This window comes from Bombus pyrosoma, linkage group LG9 (genome assembly GCF_014825855.1).
Source record: "Bombus pyrosoma isolate SC7728 linkage group LG9, ASM1482585v1, whole genome shotgun sequence".
Lineage (NCBI taxonomy): Eukaryota > Metazoa > Arthropoda > Insecta > Hymenoptera > Apidae > Bombus > Bombus pyrosoma.
Genome location: NC_057778.1, coordinates 14,397,524 through 14,417,767, shown reverse-complemented (window position 1 = coordinate 14,417,767; position 20,244 = coordinate 14,397,524). Strand labels below are relative to the sequence as shown.

The window sequence follows — 20,244 nt, the reverse complement described above, 5'->3', positions numbered from 1 at the left end:
CTTTGGTAACGACTGTTATTTTGTCCGAAATGAGTCGCAAGTGAAAAATACGACATTTCATACGCGACAAATTGTAATTTTTCACCGAGAAAAGCGGAAAATCTACGATGAAATGGGTGCTATGCTTGATATGAGCAACCTGAAAGATCAAGTTTTAAGTACGAGAGATAATTATTCGAAAAGCGAAAGAAAATCAGCGAATAAGTACTCTGAAAATGGTTAGTGAGCTATTAGATGAAAGATCCAAAAAAAATTTCGGCCGAAACAGTTGGGACAACGTTAAGGCAAGCTGGTTATAACGGAAGAATAGCGAGAAAAAATCGTTCGTCAAGGAGATGAATAGTTTTCTTCTAAACATCTTTACAATTCCGACGGAAGAGCTACAGTGTTGCGAAAATCGAATAAAGAATAAAGAAAAAGGATATGGAGTTGGAAATTTGATGTTCATTGACAACATTATGGATAAAAATCTTTATTTAAGCATACTTAACAACAATTCAGTTTAAAATGCCGTAAAAACAGCAATAATAATAACGGTAAATAATAGCTCTAAGTTTTATCAGGACAACGACCACAAGCATAAGGCACGCATTGTCCAAGAGCGTTCATATAAATGTAATCATGTAAATGCCCGAAAATTCTACATCCCCTATCACAATCATCGGACCTTAACCTAATCGAGAATTCATGGGATGGACTACGTAGAAAAATTCGGGAAACTGCAATTTCTTCAATAGGCGAATTAAAACAAAGACACGAAATTGAATGGCCGTGTATAATTAGAATATTAAAGAAAAATTATAAATGACATTTCAAACAGACTAAAACATGTTCCAAAACAAAATTATTTTAACTCAATTAACCTAATTACACTAAATTATACTAAATAAGGTTAACTAAATATACTAAGTTGATAGAAGTAAACAGTGACAAATGTACGGAATTATTCCTTTCAATAATCTTTATTATATAATGTACGTAAATTTTTTAAATAAATTATATGTTTTTACTATTACTATTAATATACGATCCATCATTTAAAAAATAACCGGGCCGCCTGCTTTATAAACAACCGAAATATCGAGCCATAAAGCCAGTCCTATCATAATGCTGAATATTTTTGAAAGTCATTTTGATACCTGTAGATACGTAGAAAAATGCAATCCTGTTCTTGATATTTGTAACGTTAAGATATCTGTTCGTAGATTACGTTAGCGTCGCGTGTCGAGCTTTTAGATACAATAAGTTTCATAGTAGGAATACATGTTTAGAGATACGTATACGATAAAATAAAGAAAAGCTCGTAATTATCGATATTTTATCGATCTCATCGATTTCGATGATTTTTGAAAATGTGGAAATCAGACATTTTGCACAACTTTTTCACGTATATGAAACCGCCCTTGAGGCCTCAGTTTCCGAGATAGTCGTATACGACTATAACGAATGCTCGCAATTGTGCATCCGTTACAACGTATGAGTATGTATGAGTTAGTGTTGCCAACCGTCATACAGCGGCGGGATAATATGACGCCTACCCCAAACCTAATTCTTATCTTTTGTTTGTAGTCTATATAAACGGAGGCTGAACAAAGCAGCAAACACGCCGGCCGTACTTGTGACTGTGTCACAGATAAACGTACTATTGACGTATCTTATTGTTATGTTTGGATCAGATGTTATTTGATATTTTATAAACGAAGATATATTTTTAAAATAGAAGTATTTAATAAAAGTTCATTCGGCTGCTACAGTCGGATCGTATTACGTTTGGCACTGGACTGCTTAGTTAGGGCGAAACAGTCGATCATTAAACGCGATTGACAGAAACGGGAGACGGCCGATGCCGTGTCAATCTGAGATGAGGCTGCTTCAGACGCAGCCGCGTACGGCGGTACGGCTCTGGAGAACCCGTCTCAAGGCGGCCGGCAACCAATGCTAACGTATATGCCGCAACGAATGCACGATTATAAACAAAATTCACTGTAGCTGTACCGACGACACTTCATAAAATTCTGTAGTAAGGCCTAGCGGCGGCTATACATATATATAAGAAAAGTTATTTAAAATGTTGATTTCTACAGCATACTCAAAAATCATCGAAACCGGTCAGCTGGGTGAGATATCGATAGTTATATATAAAAAAACTTTGTCATTTAAGCATGCCTTTTCGTTGAAATTTACCTCGAAGCATCCTGTCAAACTAAGTTTTACGCAATGCAAGCTGAGTCTCATGAGACCTGCCTCTAAGAGTAGTATAAACATCTATCAAACAATGAAATATCATTTCTATGCGGAAAAAATTTGTAAACGTTTAGGTATCTGTGATAAAAAAAAGACCATCTCAGAGAATTAGCTGATTACCAGTATTATATCGTGTTTGGGCTTATTTTAATCAGGAAAATGTTAACAATGTGTTAATGGTAATTAAAAGAAAATGCTTGATAAAAATATTTCTCCGTTCCATTAATGTTTTGTCTCACCGATACGAAGGCGAAACGAGCGGTCTCGTTGTGCGACCGTTTCAAGAGGCCGAGATAAGGTCACGCGGACAGGGATGACAGAACGATGGTGAAGATTGATTATATGCATAAACAGAGCAGTCTCACCGTTTCCGCTTTTGACGAGAGACCAGAAGCGGACACGAGATCAGCCGACGTATCTCGCCGGCAAATAAAAGAAAGGCACCTGCCGAAACACAACCCGCCGCCGACCTTATTTCGGTCACTTGAGACATTGAAAATTTCATTAACGCATTGCTGACATTTTCCCAATTGAAATGAAACCAAACACAATATTATTATATTGTCAATTTTTTCATATCGTTTTCTTTGTTCACGTGATGTTTCTTGATATTCAGTACACCCATCTACTGCTATACTTAACAATTGCAACTTTCTTTTCGCATAGAAATGTTTTATTGCTTGAAAGCTGTCCATACTACTCGTTATATCATAGATAGGTCTCATGCGATCCAGCTCGCCTCGTGCCAAACCTAGTTTGGAAGCATGACTGGTGGCGAATTTTATTCTATAGAGCCTGTTTTATGGGTGAATGCATTATCACTATATACCGATTTATCAGTGCAATGTGATACTTTTAATCTGTATATAGACATATAGAGTTATAACGTATAGCAACGGTATATAAGAATAAAATTCAGTTATCGTTAAATATTTTGTTCTCCAACAGCAATAAGATGCAACTATATTTTACAACATACCATATTAATATCACAACATCTAGATCTAGATATATATGAATTCTCTTTGTTTAGAAAAAGAGAAAGGAGAAAGGATTATAATGTACCGTAAAAATATATTCTTCAAAATCGTATTTGAAATATTTGTCAAGATTGCCAATCAGTTTGCGCGAGATGCTTTTTCGTAAGAAAGGAATTATGTATTATGTTTCTTCGTCGCATCTTCACAACTGGCTAGAAAAGCTGTTCATCTATTACGAGATGCAATGGAAGTTTTAATAGAACGATGCAGTTCCGATGCACGTCCATCCAACTGATATCGATGATTTTTTGTTCGTATGTTTTATTATGTCATATTTGAGCAATCTTTGTTATACGTGTAAAAGGAAAACTTCGCGAGTTTATATATATAAACTTGTCGCGGTACGAACTGGTAATATAATCACGCCCGTAGATAAATCTAACCGTGCACGGTGAAAGTCCCATATATATATATATGTACATATACATTATCCCTTTGCTCTCGACGACTTTTTCATTCAGGCGAAGTAGCAACTGAGAGATGATTTAGCGCATATGTGACGCGTGACTTATAGATAGCGTAAAATAATTTTATGCACTAATTAACTTACGAAAACATTATATTCTAATAATTTATCTATATTTACATCTTTGGAAATATGACCTTGTAATATTAATTTCTGTACTTTTTGTATGATAATTTACAAAGCATTCACCAAGATGCATTCTTGAATACAATTGACCGCATTTCTCAACGGTTCAAGATCAAATTCATCGTCATTTGAGCTAATTTCACTTCCGAAGACCATTTTTTTAGAACTTCCAAACTATAATACTTTTGCCATGATCGTCGAATCCGAACTAACGTCGGTGACGTTTTCAAAACCATAGTTTCGGAGGAATTTGAGATTAAATATTTCATCTCCATTTTAAAGTGTAACTCTTTACAGCTCCTAACAAAGAACATAATGAACTAAAGAACCTATTTACGAACCAACACTGCGCAGTCTTCAATTGGAGATGTCGAAATCTAGCATAAACAGGGACTGTCGCCTCTCACTCGCCACTCGACTTGCCGCACGAAACGCCATGGCGACTAAGTCGCCTCTCGAGTGCAAAGGGTTGTGTGTGTGTGTGTGTGTATATATTTATAATATAGTATAAGTTTATATTTATAACACACACACGCGCGCGCGCGCGCGCGTATATGTATATGTATGTTTATAATAGTGCGATTTGCGTCAACAATAATTTTTTTAGTCAAGATATGAAAATAGCTAAAGTTTTATGCGTATTGTATACCGTAGCAGGTAAAAGTCAGGCACAAATTTTTCCCCGTAAATGGGAATCATGAACATTAATTTGAGCCCTATTACGTCCTTGTATTGAGTGACTTGCATAGGCAGTTTGCGGTAAAAAGTCAATCTGTTTATGGTCTGTCGGGCAGTGGAAACGGGTTGAGATCTGACACACTAAGATATTTTATTACTAATTGCACACGATAGTACGACGCAATTAAATTTCTTGTACACCGTGACGTACGAATAAAGTCTTAAAGACTGATCGAAATTTGCTGTATTTAACTATATAACGGCAGGTTGCGTTCGGGCAGAACGGGCTGTGTTTATTTGTCAGTGGGATATTATCTGGCCTCGTGGCCATTTTTAGTCTCCTGTCTTCGGCGGGGCACGGCGAGACTGCTTTGTTTATATCATCAGACTTCGTCGCCGTTTTATCATCCCTGTTCCCGTAACTCGGGCATTCGAGAGGGATCTCGCAGCGGAGACGCGCATTTCGCCTTCGCATCGATGAGATAACACTAACGCAACGATAAAAGTCCTTCATTTCAGATTTCTTCTTAATAAAAGTTCGTTAAGAATATTAGTCAAACTTTTCCGAGTAAAATAAGACCAAACGCGACATTATTATGTTGGCAATCAGCTAATTTTTTATTTTTATTTCTTCTTTTTTTATTTGGTAGACTATTTACAATAAATTCTCATTGAGAATTATAAGTAAATTATTTTGGCGTGGTACTGTAACTTGGGCTATAAGAGTTTATAGTATGTTTGATTCTAGCTGAATCTAATGCTTCGATCTAAAGGGTATTGCCTTTTTAGTCTGCGGATCTGGTCCGCCGTGTCAAGTAATTGGGTAACTAATGGGTTTTGGTGGTTGTTAACTCTTATATTATATCTGTTTCCGAACTTGGATATTTCTTCTTTAACTGTGGATATCTTAAGGTCGCGATGTATTGTTTCGTTGGTAACATACCAAAGTGTATCTATTAAGGATCTTAAAGTTTTTGATTGGAATCGTTGGAGAATTTCTATGTTGGAATTACTCGCTGTTCGCCATAGTTGGAGCTAATTTTTTGACACCATTTTCTTTTTCACACGCTATTTTTTACTCTCCGATACATGTGCAATTAAGAACATAGTATTGACACACACTTTAGAACAGAATATACTTAATATTGAAGCAAACGACGTGATGTTTTCTTAGAAGTTAGAAGGATTAGTTTATTAGTTTAACGCGTAAAAGAATTTTGCGATAAATGCAATTGATCAAAATTGCAAAGAAAACGTAAAGCTCACTTTTTACAATTTTTTCATCTGGGCCTATAATGACAATTTAAATAACATATTTTTAAGAGTTATATCAGCTATATGCTTATCGGAAATTTCATCGAAATTCGTTGATGCAGAAAGGCAATAGGCATCGAAAGATGAACAAAAATGTAAATTTATTGCAATTTTAAGCCTAATGTCGTAGAAATCTGATAGATTTTTATCATTTTTAACTGTTTACAGTTCATGTAGCAATGTAATCAATCTCAACATGTGTATAACTAATATAAATCTGCAAAATGTATTTTTTAAATTCTCGTTACAGGCGCAGATGAAAGAGTTGAATAATTATTTACCAAGGCACCTACCTCTTCCGATTTCGATGATTTTTTGATACATTGTAGAAATCAACGTTTTGAGCAATATTTTCCTACGCATATAACAATCGATCTCTAAGTATTCGCAAAAAATTATCAGTACCACTGCAATAAATTCTGCTTATAATTCTATAAGTCTATAACGACCGAACCGGAACCTAGCTCTTATGTTTTGTTTATAGCAAATATAAACGAGAGAGGTGAGCTTGGGTAAAGCTAAACGACGCGAGACTGCAAGAAATGTCTGTCATAATTCATAATTCAATAAAAAAATGAATATAATATGAATGAGTCGATGCATTGGGTTCGGATTAATCTGTTCGATCCGGCCGCCCAAAGGTTTGAATACCATAATAACGATTATTGTTTTCGCAGAATAATATCAATTATTCGTGCGGTTACTATTTTTATAATTAATTTGTTGTAATTTAAACAAGCGCTGCCGATCGGTTCACGGCATGGCGCTCGGCTTGAGAAGACTAACCGCAACCCAAACTCCATACATCTAACTCGACGATGTTCATTTTTAATCGAGTTATAAGTTATAACAGATATTTCTAGCAGCTTCGCACATACAGTTGTGCATGGAACCTTTAATCTCGCCTGATCCCCGTTTATAAACAGAAGATAAGTGGCCGGCAGCTTGCCAGCAATAACCAATACAGATGCGTATTCTGTGACAGTATACGCCCAATTGTAGACAAACTTCACTGTGGCGGTACCGACAGTTCTTTGCGAATATCTCGGAAACTAAGGCCCAGTGTCATACGTATAGGAGAAAGTTGTGCAAAATGTCGATTTCTACCATATCGAAGATGAACGAAATCGGTGAGCTTGGTCTTCTTGTAAATACTACAAAAAGTTGTAAAAATGATATTTACTGTTTTCTTCGCGATTCCGATCAAGTACGATTTGTAAAATTTTGTTTCACGTCATCTAATAAACTGATCGATCCTTGTAAAAAGATTTAAGTCGTTTGGTACCAATTTTAAACAAATTATTCTATGCTAAAGAGTAACTGTATCTACTGCTATACCTGAACAATTTCAATTTCTTTTTCGTATATAATCGCATATAATTCGCATTCATTGCTTGGAAGATGTCCATAACTACTCTTACGAGTATGCCAAATCCAGCTCGCCTTGCATGAAATCGGGTCTGGAAGTATGCTTCGAGGCAAATCTTATCGTCTAGGACATACTAAACCTAAGCGGCACGTAGCCCACTTGAAAGTAAAAATGTCAAAAGTTTTTTCATAAATATCTCGATAACTAAAGCGAGCATTATATCATGTACAGAAAAAAATTGTTCAAAATCGTGATACTGATAACATAATTGAAAATCATCGAAATCGGTAAGTTGGATCCTTATCTGTATAATAGTATATAATTAGCCTTTTTCAACAAGGTACCCTACACACAAAGGCACTGATTCAGAATGACTTCTTAAAAAAATTGGATCGACATCGCATTTCGCAAATATTAATTATCACAATATATACATATATAGCATATACCACGTATATATGGCGCATAATGAATCCGAGTTCAAAAGATACTCGATTCTGAAGCATGTAGTATGACAAATACGGTACCTGAAATCTATACAGAGAACTATCATCCCTTACGGTGAGTGTCTTGGAGTCATTCACCGGGAAGAAGTAGCCATACTGGCAGAGCTGATTGGCAATATGGACCGCCTCTACTGTCAACATAACAATTTACTTTCACAGCTGCCGGAATCGTTGAATGCATTTAATTGAACGGAAGGCATTAAGTGATACCTAATCACGTGCAACTTATCTAGTCTTTGCCGTATTGCGCGTACATCGCGTGTTGAGTAGCAATTAACACGGCCAGCCATTGATTCGGAGCGAATATTTAGAGCGACGCATGCTGTTTAATCATAAGAAAGCCACATCACTGAAAAAAAACTAACTTTTTCTCTTTGTTTCGAAAACATAAACAAATTCACCACTACACAACCGAAATTCTCTATTCAACATATTTTTTTTTCACAAGCAATTTCTCAGCTCAAGCGAATGTGTGTATCTTTAATTATATTTTGTTTAAATAATCCTTTATTCCATTAAATTCAATGAAAAGACAATGCACATACACAACTGATCAGAACAAAACTAAACTAATGAAAACTAAATTAACGGGGCCAGTGAAAAGTAACGAAGTGCAATACAAGAAACTTGTAACTAAAAATAAGGTAATAACGATAGGTACGAATTCATACGAATTATAGAATCTTCGAACACTGATAGTTGAATCCAGAATGTATATATATAGTATATTATGTAAAGTACGCCTACGAATATTTATTCGTTGAATGAAAGCAACGTACTTAATACTTTTGCAGCATTAGAAGAAAATTGTTCGAAACAAATGAGTTTATGCAATGGTATATGAGAATATTTGTACTAAACATTGTATACTTTACATTTTCTATGATATTTTTTTACTGCCGGATTACTGAATTGTTTAAATCATTTTTCTACGTTACTCGAAAATTCTTCTTTCATCGCGACCAAATTTTCAATTTTTCATAAATATCAACATTATCGATATTGTATCTCGTTTTCAACTATGTATCATTATTATAATAATATTAGAAATATTTTAACTCAGATATATTATATACTATATCTAAACTAAAACAGTGCAGTGTAATACGTCGCTAAGTGAAATGGAAGATGTATTACGACCCATCGGTCAGCAATGCGTTCAACTAGATCGATGGAAAAGATGGTTGTGGTATTCGGTAGATGAAGTAGCGCTATTTCATAGCTGTTATAGTCAATTTATGCGTTTAGATAGCTTTTTAACAAATCTTATTAAAGATAAAATCATGATTATATTTTCAACAAGGGCAATAATACGGCGAAAAGAATTTTCGATGCTTGTGCGTCCTTCGCGATAGAAACATTCTTTTATTTTTATTAACACGGTATTCAATTTTTTTTTTTTTGTAGGAAAAAGGTACCATGATAAACGAGATCTATTTAAAATTACAAACCTTGAATAAGAACGAGCAAATGGTGGTGGTTCTTTAACTTTCTATGAGACTCAACAGTGATAGCTACCTAGGATACCTTACCTTCTTGTCTATATATCTATCCTGTCAAGAAGGAGCCATTAAACTGTAATAACTATAGAAATAGAAAGTATCATAAAATCTCGCTTCTTCAGTTATATATACGGAAGCAGATTTTTTCACAGCAGCGGGCTGAAAGTATGTTCGATCAACATATGCTCACCAGGACAGTTTAAACGCGCAACGCATAAATGTGCGCACTATGACACATGTACATATAATAGGTGTATGTATATTAATAAGAAAATTAATCGAATTGAAATCAGATTCGATTAATTATGAGAATCAACAGAAAGTGCCGATCAGTGTCATCGAACATTGCATCTTTTAACAATTTCATTGCAATTAAGGACGCCTGTAGAACGAATCAGTTACATCGTTTTCTTATTGCTTCTAATCGTATAATTGTATTTTAAAGGCCACTTTATGCTCTTACCTTTTATACGATATAATTATTTACTTCCAAATTTAACAGTCACTTTATTCGTTGCAAGCCATAAACCGAAAAAGCTTCAAGCTATGTTTCAAGAACACATATCATAAAGAAGCATATCTCACCAAATGAAAGTTATAATTGTATAATAATACAAGTGTCTTGAAAAATGTTTTTAATTGAAACCTATTAAAGATGAAATTAATGGGTTATATTTTAAGTTTAGCTAGTACACACTTCCTATTTCCTTACTATCAAATCTTGATATTTATAAATCAATTACGGTCCATTGTGTCCTCACTGCTGTTGTTATTTTTATATTAGATTATCAGTCAAGGTAAAGAGTAAAGTGTCATATTTACCGACAAAAGTAAATTGAATCGTCGTAGATCGAACGAAATAACCCAGAGGCATTGTATCGATGACAAATACGATAAAAAATGCTTTAGATTGAACTTGTTCGAGTGTTCATTTAGGTGTCATTCGTCGATCTAAATCATTTTTTTTTCTTTTTATTTCAATATCATTAAAAATGCTTTTTGCAGTTTATCACAGAATGCTGTTTGGTTTAGATTGATCGGATTCTTTTTTTAATTATACAAATGTACAAAGTCAAAGATATGAAGACCGAAGACGAATACGTAACTACAAACACGCAGAGAATTACTAGGAAAAGTTGACGTATGTTGCCATTATAACGCTAGAACAGTAACTTTAAATATGAATATATAATCGTAAAATGCGTTATGGGACGGCCGATATTACGTCGATAAATGTAAGATTAACAACTGGTTGTTCAGGAACAAAGCATTATTAGCAGTAAACTTAATAAAAAAAATAAAAGCAGATTAAACGAAATGCATTGGAGTTACTATTTTATTACTTATAATATCATCAAGTTTATTGTATATGCATGACATTTTTTGTTCAGAATGACCTGCTGGACACGTTGGTAAAATTTATCCAACACCTCGATTGACACCTTGTATCTACATATACAGGGTGAGGCAATAAGAATATTTCCGTTATTTGTAATATTATGAAAATATATTAATATACAGAACAAAACTTGCGGATTATAGAGGGGAACGTACCGTGATGCAAATGCTTTTCGTATGGATGGTATAAAGAAGATTTTAAGGTCATATCCTACATTTTTAACCTAAATACTGCTTTTTTATCTTGGTGTTGCCAATTAGCCGGTGTTGAGACAACTGGCATTACAACATGTCGCCCTCTATACCCGTACCAATTTCGTATATAGAAATTTTTTACAACATTACAAATAATGGAAATATTCAGGGTGGATATAGTTATCGCCCTCTATATATATATATATATGCGATACATTTATTAAAAAATTTGAACATATATATATATATATAAATTTTTTAATAAATGTATCGCAGATTGCAATGGTTTTGTATTGTATAGTCTGTAACCGGATGCCCTCATGCCCTATATATTTCTTTCTATAATGATATCGGATTAATATTCTTAATCTCATTTTTATTAACGCAGAAAAATGACAGATTGACTGGCATAACTTGGACAAAGTTAATAATAATAAGAAATTTGAAGAATTTTAATTTAATTATTGAAATTGGAAACATTTGGAATAAAGTCCCGTTACGTTGCTACCGATATCTAAGTACTCGCTTGCCAGAAAGACAGAACGAACAGGGAACGAAAATATGACTTGATGAAAAATAGCCTTATTTAAGTGCTAAAGGATAAGAAGTTTACAAAGTTTCGATGTTACAAAGATTTCAAGGCTTTGTCTTCCGAAACTATTTAGTTCCAGATGTAGATACATTAAAAATCAGTAAAAATATATAATTAACAATTACTATCAAGCGTTAATAGCAGTTATACGATGCACTCGCGTCAAATTTTCACATAGTAAAAGCTAAATCTCTTCTATTCGCATAATATAAATAAAGATCACAGGGACGCTACGAGTAGAGAAGGAAGGGCAACAGAAGAAACAGAAAACCGATACGATACCTTTGGCCTTAGGTTATCTAGGATGGTAATAATATATGTATATTCGACGATTTAGGGAAATAATTAAACTCAATTAGCAGTTAACAATTCCATGGAATGCAACAGGCACAATAGAAATATAGAAATACGACATAAGAAACGTGTGATGAGAAACATTGTAGCACGAAACATAAGTGAGTCAACAAGACACTAATTCGCGGAAAAATCTAGATAAGCAACAATCCATTCCATATACGAATTTCATACCTGATTCCTCGATAGAAAGCCGCTCTATCAGCCACTCGATGAGATCGTAACCTGCAACACGCAGGCAGCCTACTGTAGTGTCCTGGCCGTGATGGCCGCTTACGTTTACTCCACAACGTAGATACCGATGGCACTCACCCATGAAAGCTGAGGGAATTGAGGTGAGAAATTGTTTTTGGCTGCGCACGGGTACCCCGTTCTCAGGGTCTTGCATCTCCCGCACCAGCCCCTCCATCTGTAATAAATATAGTCAAACGATTAATAACGGTGGTATACTTCATATTCAAGATGGTTCTATCCATCTCGTTTACCCATTTTTTTCCTTTATAGCGTAATTGTTCTTTTTTTCCTTTTACTTTAAAACATACATCTTTCGAGAATTAATCTAGATAACGATTAAAACTATTTCATACATAAATATATATCATCTATCGATTTCATTGTGAAATTCGTTCAAGTCAATAATCGAACAAAATTAAATTTGTTGCTTTAATTATATTGTGATATACATATTTCAACCCCATATTTCTGTTACAATAATATCGACGCATTTCTGTATAATAATTAGGTAAATGAAATAAAGTTAAAAAAAGTTGTCAATTGAACGATTAGGATTGTTAAGCAATTTCATTGGAAAATAAAATGACTGCTTTCCCATCGTATCACCACATCGGTTCAGGGAAATGAATTCTACCTAATTATTCATAATGCACATTACATTTTGATAAATTTGATTAAGTATTTTAGATATTTTACTCGAAAAAACGTAATGATTTAAATATCTTGAAAAGAACGTAACCTTGAACATTTTCATAATCAGCGGTACATAAATGTAAATACTAGAGATGCCCGAGTACACGTATGTTCGAAATTGGGGCGTTGTTAAGTGACGTACAGCCTAGCCACGCCACGCCACGCCACGCCATCCCAGGTAAAGAGATAATTGGTGCCGTTTGACTTAAAGTAAAAATGTGGTACCGAGCAATCTATCTGTACTCTATCTAGACAATGCTATCCTAGATAAAAGGATAATTGGCGTCGTCAATCTGGTGTTGGGAATACAGATGGCTTGAGCAGCCGTCTTCTCTTCGCCAGTTGTTTTTTCCCGCCTACGAGCGATTCGCGTCACTTTTGGGAGACAATAGAAGTATAAATAGTGGATCCAAAAGTACCCCAAGCCAGAAGTAAACCTACGAGTCTTTTTTCTTTTTTATTATTTAATTTGCACCTCGCAATTTGTCCAGCTAGACATTTGGTAAATTTTTCTAGCTTAATTGCTAAATAACATATGGATGGCTACCCCCGGCGGGAATACCATCTTCGAGATTGACTATTTTATTTCTTTAGTGAGGTCAGTGTTTTTTTTTTTTTTTAGTCCTCTTTCTATGAGAGTTTTGCTCGTTTCAGCAGCCAACTGGTTTGGATGTGTTGCCGTTCTTTCCTTGTATTTTTCTGCGTACCTGCCGATTTCTTCTTTGACAATTACTATTTTTAATTCTTTGCGTATATCCTCGTTTCTGACATACCATGGGCCGTTGACTATTGTTCTCGGTATCTTCGATTGTGGCGACTCTAGTTTATTTATGTGGCTCATTGCTGCTGTTGTCCCCCATAGTGGTATTCCGTACGTTCAAATTGGTTTTATTATCGCTTTGTAGATTTTTAGCTTATTTTCTAACCTACGAGTGCCTACGAGGCTACGTCTCTTCGGTACCCCTAAATTTCTGAATGTACCTCGAACCTTGTAATAAACATGTTATAACAAGCACACGAGCGTACGTCATTTCATAACAACGGACCAAAAAACGTTCGTATTGTTCGGGTTCTCAAAAGTTTCGTGATCCCACTTCGACTTGAGCATACGCATGAACGGGCAGTATAAACATTATTAACCATTGACTAAGAACGGAATAGAAGTGACGTTAAATGGGACTTTGTGTCTCAGATTCTGAAATACCGATCTGGTAAAGCTCAGAATGTTTCTTATGACGCAATACATCAGTTGAATAAATCGCCGTTCGCGCCGCACTCTAGTAAAATCAAGAAGATGGAAGAGGAAATGTCTATTCCTTTGTCACAGAGCCATAAATTAGCAATAGAAAAACCAAGAAGGCCTAACGAACATCCTGTGGCGGCACTCGACAAGCAAATACCACCACTCGACACTAACTAGTGTCGGACGACGGCAGCGCAGTGGTTAGCGCCTTAGTTACGAACGTTCGGGACCCGGGTTTCAAATCTCGGCACCCGTGGTCCGATTTTTCTTCCACGATTCTAAAATAAGAAGAAGAAAATACAGCAGTACCCCAGTAGCAGCGACATCTACACCGGCCGCCCGGACCTATCTCAGCGGGCACACTCTACACTACACTAGGCGGTTGCGCACCTATCACGGACAACACTTTTAACCCTCAATCCCCCACAGGCCATCGAAACAACAACGTCGTAGACGATGTCCCAGTGTCAGAAAACAAGTAACCAGCATGTCCACCTCTGGCCTGGGCCCCGGCGACACACACTCCCTCCCCCCCCTCCCCCTCTCCATAAGAGTCATTACTACAGTATTATATAGTCCTTCCTATAATCAGCTCTCGAGACACTCTGTTCTAACATTCTTAACCGTCGCTCTGTTGAATTCACGTAATAAACTCTGCCACTATATCTAAAGTCTGAATTTTTCTTATCTTGTTCGTAAAACGTTTAAACCTGTGCGAAATCACTCGAACGACGCGAGGAAACGACCAGTGATTTTTTAATTTCATCACTCCCCGCGTCTTCGACGTGACACGTACATGCTTTTATAACGTACGCATATGTTAGCGTCAACAGTTTCAAGGCTATAATTTTTCAAAAAGGTAAGTTACGGAAGCGAAGTTTAATTGGCGATTAGCAAAGGAGAGACAAGGAAAAAATGAAAAAAAAAACAGAGCTTAATAACATTCAGAGCGTTAAACGAGTCGGAAATAGAATTTTCTGGTTGCAAAAGAAATGATTAAACAGTTTGAAATGTTGATCTTGAATATAACTGCTATCGTTAGAAATGGGCTTGATCTAGGCCCAATATGAGTCAGAATAGTAGTGGACGAAGAAAAATTCGAGATATACAGTTTAAAATAGACGCGGTCTCTGCCTATTTAGCAGGAAATATTGAAATGGAGTGACGTAGTGTATTAATAAAAAATAGCTAACAGAAATTGAATGATGAAAGCCAGTTAGAAAAATCTTGACGATTTTTGGCAAGGTCGGCAAAATGACTATACGAAATGTAGAGATTGTGCTATTAGCCACGTTTCCGAGGTGTCGGAATTTGTGTACCGATTTTTTGAAAGCTGCATCGTTGATCAGTCAAGAATATGATACGTATGCAGAATACGCGATGGAAAAAATTTTCCTTTAAAAGAAACAAGATAAAAAATATGCGAAGAGCAAATTGTTGAAATTATAATCCGGCTCAGCGAGACGCTTTCTTGTTATAGATGTAGAAAATTATAGATAGAAGAGAATGCCACACGTACAGACAAATAGCCTGATAGTGTTAAACGAAAAAAAAAGATGACTCTGAAGTTACAAAATTGCAACGGTGTTATGACTGCAACAAAATTGGTCATAATGATAAAAGGTGTCGATATAAACAGCAAGCTATGAAGAAGAGAGAAATCAAGGTAGTTCAGACAGGTCGTCTGCACGTTACACGATTAACTACACGAGACTACGTTGTTTCAACTGTAGCGGCATAAGGCCTTTGTAACCGTCATCTTGCTAAAATTACGACTAACGACGAACGTGCAACATCAACCACATCGCAATCCACATCAGAGACCAGATCGCACACCGAGGGCAAGGTGGCAACCAGATGTCTACACATCCTTGCTGCGTACCCTACATATTCTTAAGGACCCACCATAAATCTGGGCATTTTCATGGTTAAGGTCCTTCAGACCATAAACAAGCATCTTTTATTTCGTGTGTTCTTTACATTTTTGTTTACTACGGGAAGATACGGGAAAGTTAGCTTTCTCACGTTCGGTATCTTCCGTTAGCAACTTTCTCTCAAGGGCGGTTAGCACCCTTCCTCACCCACCAACCTAGAAAATCAGCCAATTGACAGCGAAGTCTATTCCCCTCGCTCTCCTAATGAAAACTTGTCCTTAACAAATCAGCTTTTTTCGTGTCCTTAGACCCACCCATCACTAGCTTTCCTCGGCCACAACATCGTCACCAAACTTGACTGATTTTTCATCTTTCGAACAGTTAATATCTCTTTACCGGGTTTCTACCCTTCAGATCAGTCGCCTACTTAATTTATATAAAGTTGCTAGAGTAAAGTGTAATTTATACGTGTCTATTCAGTGTATACTCAATTGTGACTATTAAGTGCATAATAAAGTGTAATAAAAAGAAAGTTAATAGTTGTGTTTCGTCTCAACCTTGTTATTTTTATATAATCTGAGTTGTGACTTGTGATTTTACGTGACAAACGCGACGCGTTTCGCGGTCCTGACACAATGATTCTCTTTCCAGCGGCTTCTTTGCTCCTTATTATAGTATCGCGGAAAGACCGACGAAATATATACAGTGTTGCGATATAGCATAAGTGCTGACAGGTCGAAAGGATCGGAAAATTCAATAGGCCTAACGGCGGCTCATCGATATGCCTTCAGTACCTCAGTTGGTAGTTAGTCAGTCGAGAGTCAAGAGTCAAGTTGCAAGGAAGTTAGTCGTTGCAACGGATCAGTAAAGTCGACAAGTAGAGTTCGAGACAACATCGATAAACGCACTATTTTAAAGTAATACCAAAGTAATGCCAAAGTAGTCCTTCAGCACCCTTCACGCCCTATATCTCACAACCTTGATAGATTCAGCCACATCATATTTTTTACTGAAGTAATTACTTCAAGAAAAACTCTACACCTTTTCTTTTGTATATGGAGACCACTGTTACGAAGAAAATAGAATTTAGTGAAACAAAAAATTCGAAATAAGGAGAGATCCATGTTATTGTGCCCTTGGATATAAATTTTGTTTTGGGTTACAAGATCTAGAAACAAAAGAGCTAAAGTAGATTTCTATTGCTGTTTCTCGTAGCCTTCAGCTAGAGCTACAAGATTAACTTTTTGGTAATGCCCTTTGCTATAAGTATATGAACGTGCTCCCTATCATTCTTCTTCCCATTGTACTATAACACTGTAAGAATGAAGATCTGGGTCAGTATACACTATACCTGTACTTATACTTATACCTTTATTTATTTCAATATATTTTTCTATTACAAATTCATCCACTCGTTCCTCTATCAGTCAACCTCAACAATTTTCACCACGGGAAGGAAGTGTTAGAAAAATTGAAGGGTGTTATGAACGATGCACATAGATGTTATGTGGAATTATTGAAGGTATAATTTACAAAAACCGAAACAACGTTGATTGTACATGGTGCAAAATCTATACTTCAAACATTCTACATTGTACCGAATAGAGAATTATTGTACGAAGCTATACTACAAGTAAACACCATCTCTGATACGGATTTAATTTTCAAAACATCAATGATACGGGACTGAATTGTTTGACGTCCGTTTAAACAAAAAGAAGAAATACATCCAGAAATGTATTTGGATATATTTATTTGCATTGGATTGGAAAACTATTTAACTTTGTTCAAACGTCACATCAAAAGTGAAAGAAGAATTGTATTACGTTTTGATGGAATTGAGGCGGATATATGTTGTTCGTGATAATAGTTGCTGCTGGCTGTAGATGTCGCTGCTGGGGTACTGCTGTATTTTCTTCCTACTTAAGAATCGTGGAAGAAAATTCGGACTCCGATCGCCGGGATAAGAAACAAGGGTTCCGAACGTTCGTAACCTAAGGCGCTAACCACTGCGCTGCCGTCGCCCGACTGTAGTTAGTGTCGAGTGGCGGTATTTGTGTTGTCGAGTGCCGCCACAGAATATTAGTAATTAGTAATATTAGTAATTACAGATGACAAGATTCGCGTGGTAAATACCGGAGAAATATATTAGAACGATCACAGAGATACCAATAACTTATCCCAACATGAGATGGTACGTAAAATAATCAAGGATCGAAGAATATTAGAAATGAAAATTATTCGTCAATTCGTCACAGACAATCACCGTATACGAGCTCGATTATATCAGTAAAGAAAAAAGATGGAAATGATAGATTATGCGTAGGTTACCGAGCTTTAAATCCTACAACAGTAAAGGATCGGTATACTTCATCACGGATCGATGATTAACTTGATCGTCTAGGACAAGGAAATACCTTTCTATATTGGATGTGGTGCCGGGAGTCCGCCATATACCAATACATGAAAATTCAAGAAAGCGGTTTCGCTTTCATCGCCCCTGATGGGCATTATGAATATTTAAGAATGCCGTGGCTTGACTTTACAATCATACGACTACAAAATCCATTATCGAATATTTTTTTTCTTTTGAAAGAATTTTACAGTCAATTCTCATTGAGAATTATAAGTAAATTATTCTGGCGTGGTATAATACGTGGTATGAACGTGAATAATAAGTGATTATCGTATGTTTGATTCTAGCTGAATCTAATGTTTAAATCTAGAGGGTAGTGGTGTCTTTTTAGCCTGCGGAGCTGATCCGTCGTGTCAAGTAATTGAGTAACTAATGGGTTTTGATGGTTGTTAACTCTTATGTTACATTTATTACTGAATTTGGATATTTCTTCTCTAACTGTAGGTATCATGAGGTCGCGATGTATTGTTTCGTTGATAGCATACCAAAGTGCATCTATTAGAGATCTTAGAGTTTTGATTGGAATCATTGAAGAATTTCTATGTCTATGTTGAAATTACTCGCTGTTCCCCGTAGTTAAATATGACATCATTTTTATTCGCATCGCCGCGACCACGAATCGCACCTGACTGCCAAGTCAAGGCGCGAGTCACTACGACAGTGTCACACGTTCAGAAGCAGTTATAGAGTAGATAAAACATCCTGCATGCCACAGCCATCGAAATAATAACCAGATAGTAACAGAATAGCCGCGTCTGATATACACCCGATGATAACCCCTCCACAGGGACCAAACCTTAGTATAAGAACCCTCTCAAATCAACATTCAACACCTTTTTTGTTCTAACACACCGAACCGTCATTCTGTTGGATTTGTACAATAAATTTTATTACCATATCTACAGTTCAAATTTTTTTACTTGTAAAACGTTCGAACTACGACGCGAGATCACCGGTGGATCTATCAATTTCATGACTTCTTGTGTCTCCTACGTGACAACAGACTAATCGCGCGCGATTACGAAGCACGGATATGGAATACATACATGCTATACCCACGTGCAGAACAATCATGCGCGACTGAACGTCATTTTGTTGTTAGAATGTGAGGATTCCCCACTAAGGATGTGTTAATATATAACACTATCAACTTATAATGCTAGATCACATTATTATATAATAATACGTAATGCTACGATCTATAATATCTTTAATAGAAATAATTAATATCACAATGATGAAGAATTTTCTACCGTAATATGTCTGCTTGTTAATATTTGACAGAAGTCCAGAATTAAATAATTTTATTTCTGTTTTTCAACCTATCGAAGAACTTTTTTATTTACTACTAATAGTTTTTCGACATAAATATGTATATAGGTTAAAAACTTTTTATAAGGAATGCCATGATAGACCGATTAATGTGTTAAAAAACATATGATCCCGTTGAAAAAAGAAATTAAGTTGATCTTTGTTCGATTTCATTCATTCATGAAGATTCAAAATAACACGTGATTTACGGCTCGATCAGAGACCATTGGTTACTTCTAACAGAAAGATTTAACTTTTTACCATTTGTCTAGTAACGCTCAGATGGTACACAACCTCGTAATAATTTCGACAAACAACGTGCATTTTGAAATTTTCCAAACGCGGTAAAAGTTTGCTTACAACAGTGTTTCCATAAGCAAAAAATTTGTCTGTCAGAACATTCGACGTAACAAGTGGAAAAGAGACCTAACTCGAACATGATTCTTGTCTTTTGTTTTTATAGTTTATATAGGTTTAGACTATATACCATTTTATTCAGCTGCCGTAAGGCGACCGGAAACCAATATCGATGCATATGCTATTGTACAGTATATACAGACGCACAATTATAAGCAGAGTACACCGTAGCGGTAGTAACAGTTCTTTGTGAATATCTTGCAAACCTAGCAGCAGTTATATGTAGAGAAAAAAGTTGTTCAAAATGCTGAATTCTACGCAAATATACAAAA

The 20,244-nt window shown here is 35.8% G+C and overlaps 1 protein-coding gene across 10 annotated transcripts in view; it reads right to left on the bottom strand.

Moving 5' to 3' along the window:
* LOC122570700 (regulator of G-protein signaling 9) overlaps positions 1–20,244 on the bottom strand; it is a 50,020-nt gene that overhangs the window by 21,518 nt on the left and 8,258 nt on the right. For 7 of the 10 annotated variants that reach the window (XR_006317893.1, XM_043733419.1, XM_043733421.1 and 4 more), the window contains 2 exons: positions 11,959–12,193; positions 7,765–7,874 (listed from right to left, as the gene is read on the bottom strand). Coding sequence is in view for 9 of the 10 variants with exons in the window: in XM_043733419.1 (XP_043589354.1) it covers positions 7,765–7,874; positions 11,959–12,193 (345 nt within the window). In the remaining variant the exon portion in view is untranslated. The remainder of the gene's footprint in view (positions 1–7,764; positions 7,875–11,958; positions 12,194–20,244) is intronic. The other 3 variants (XM_043733422.1, XM_043733423.1, XM_043733420.1) reach the window with 3 other exon arrangements.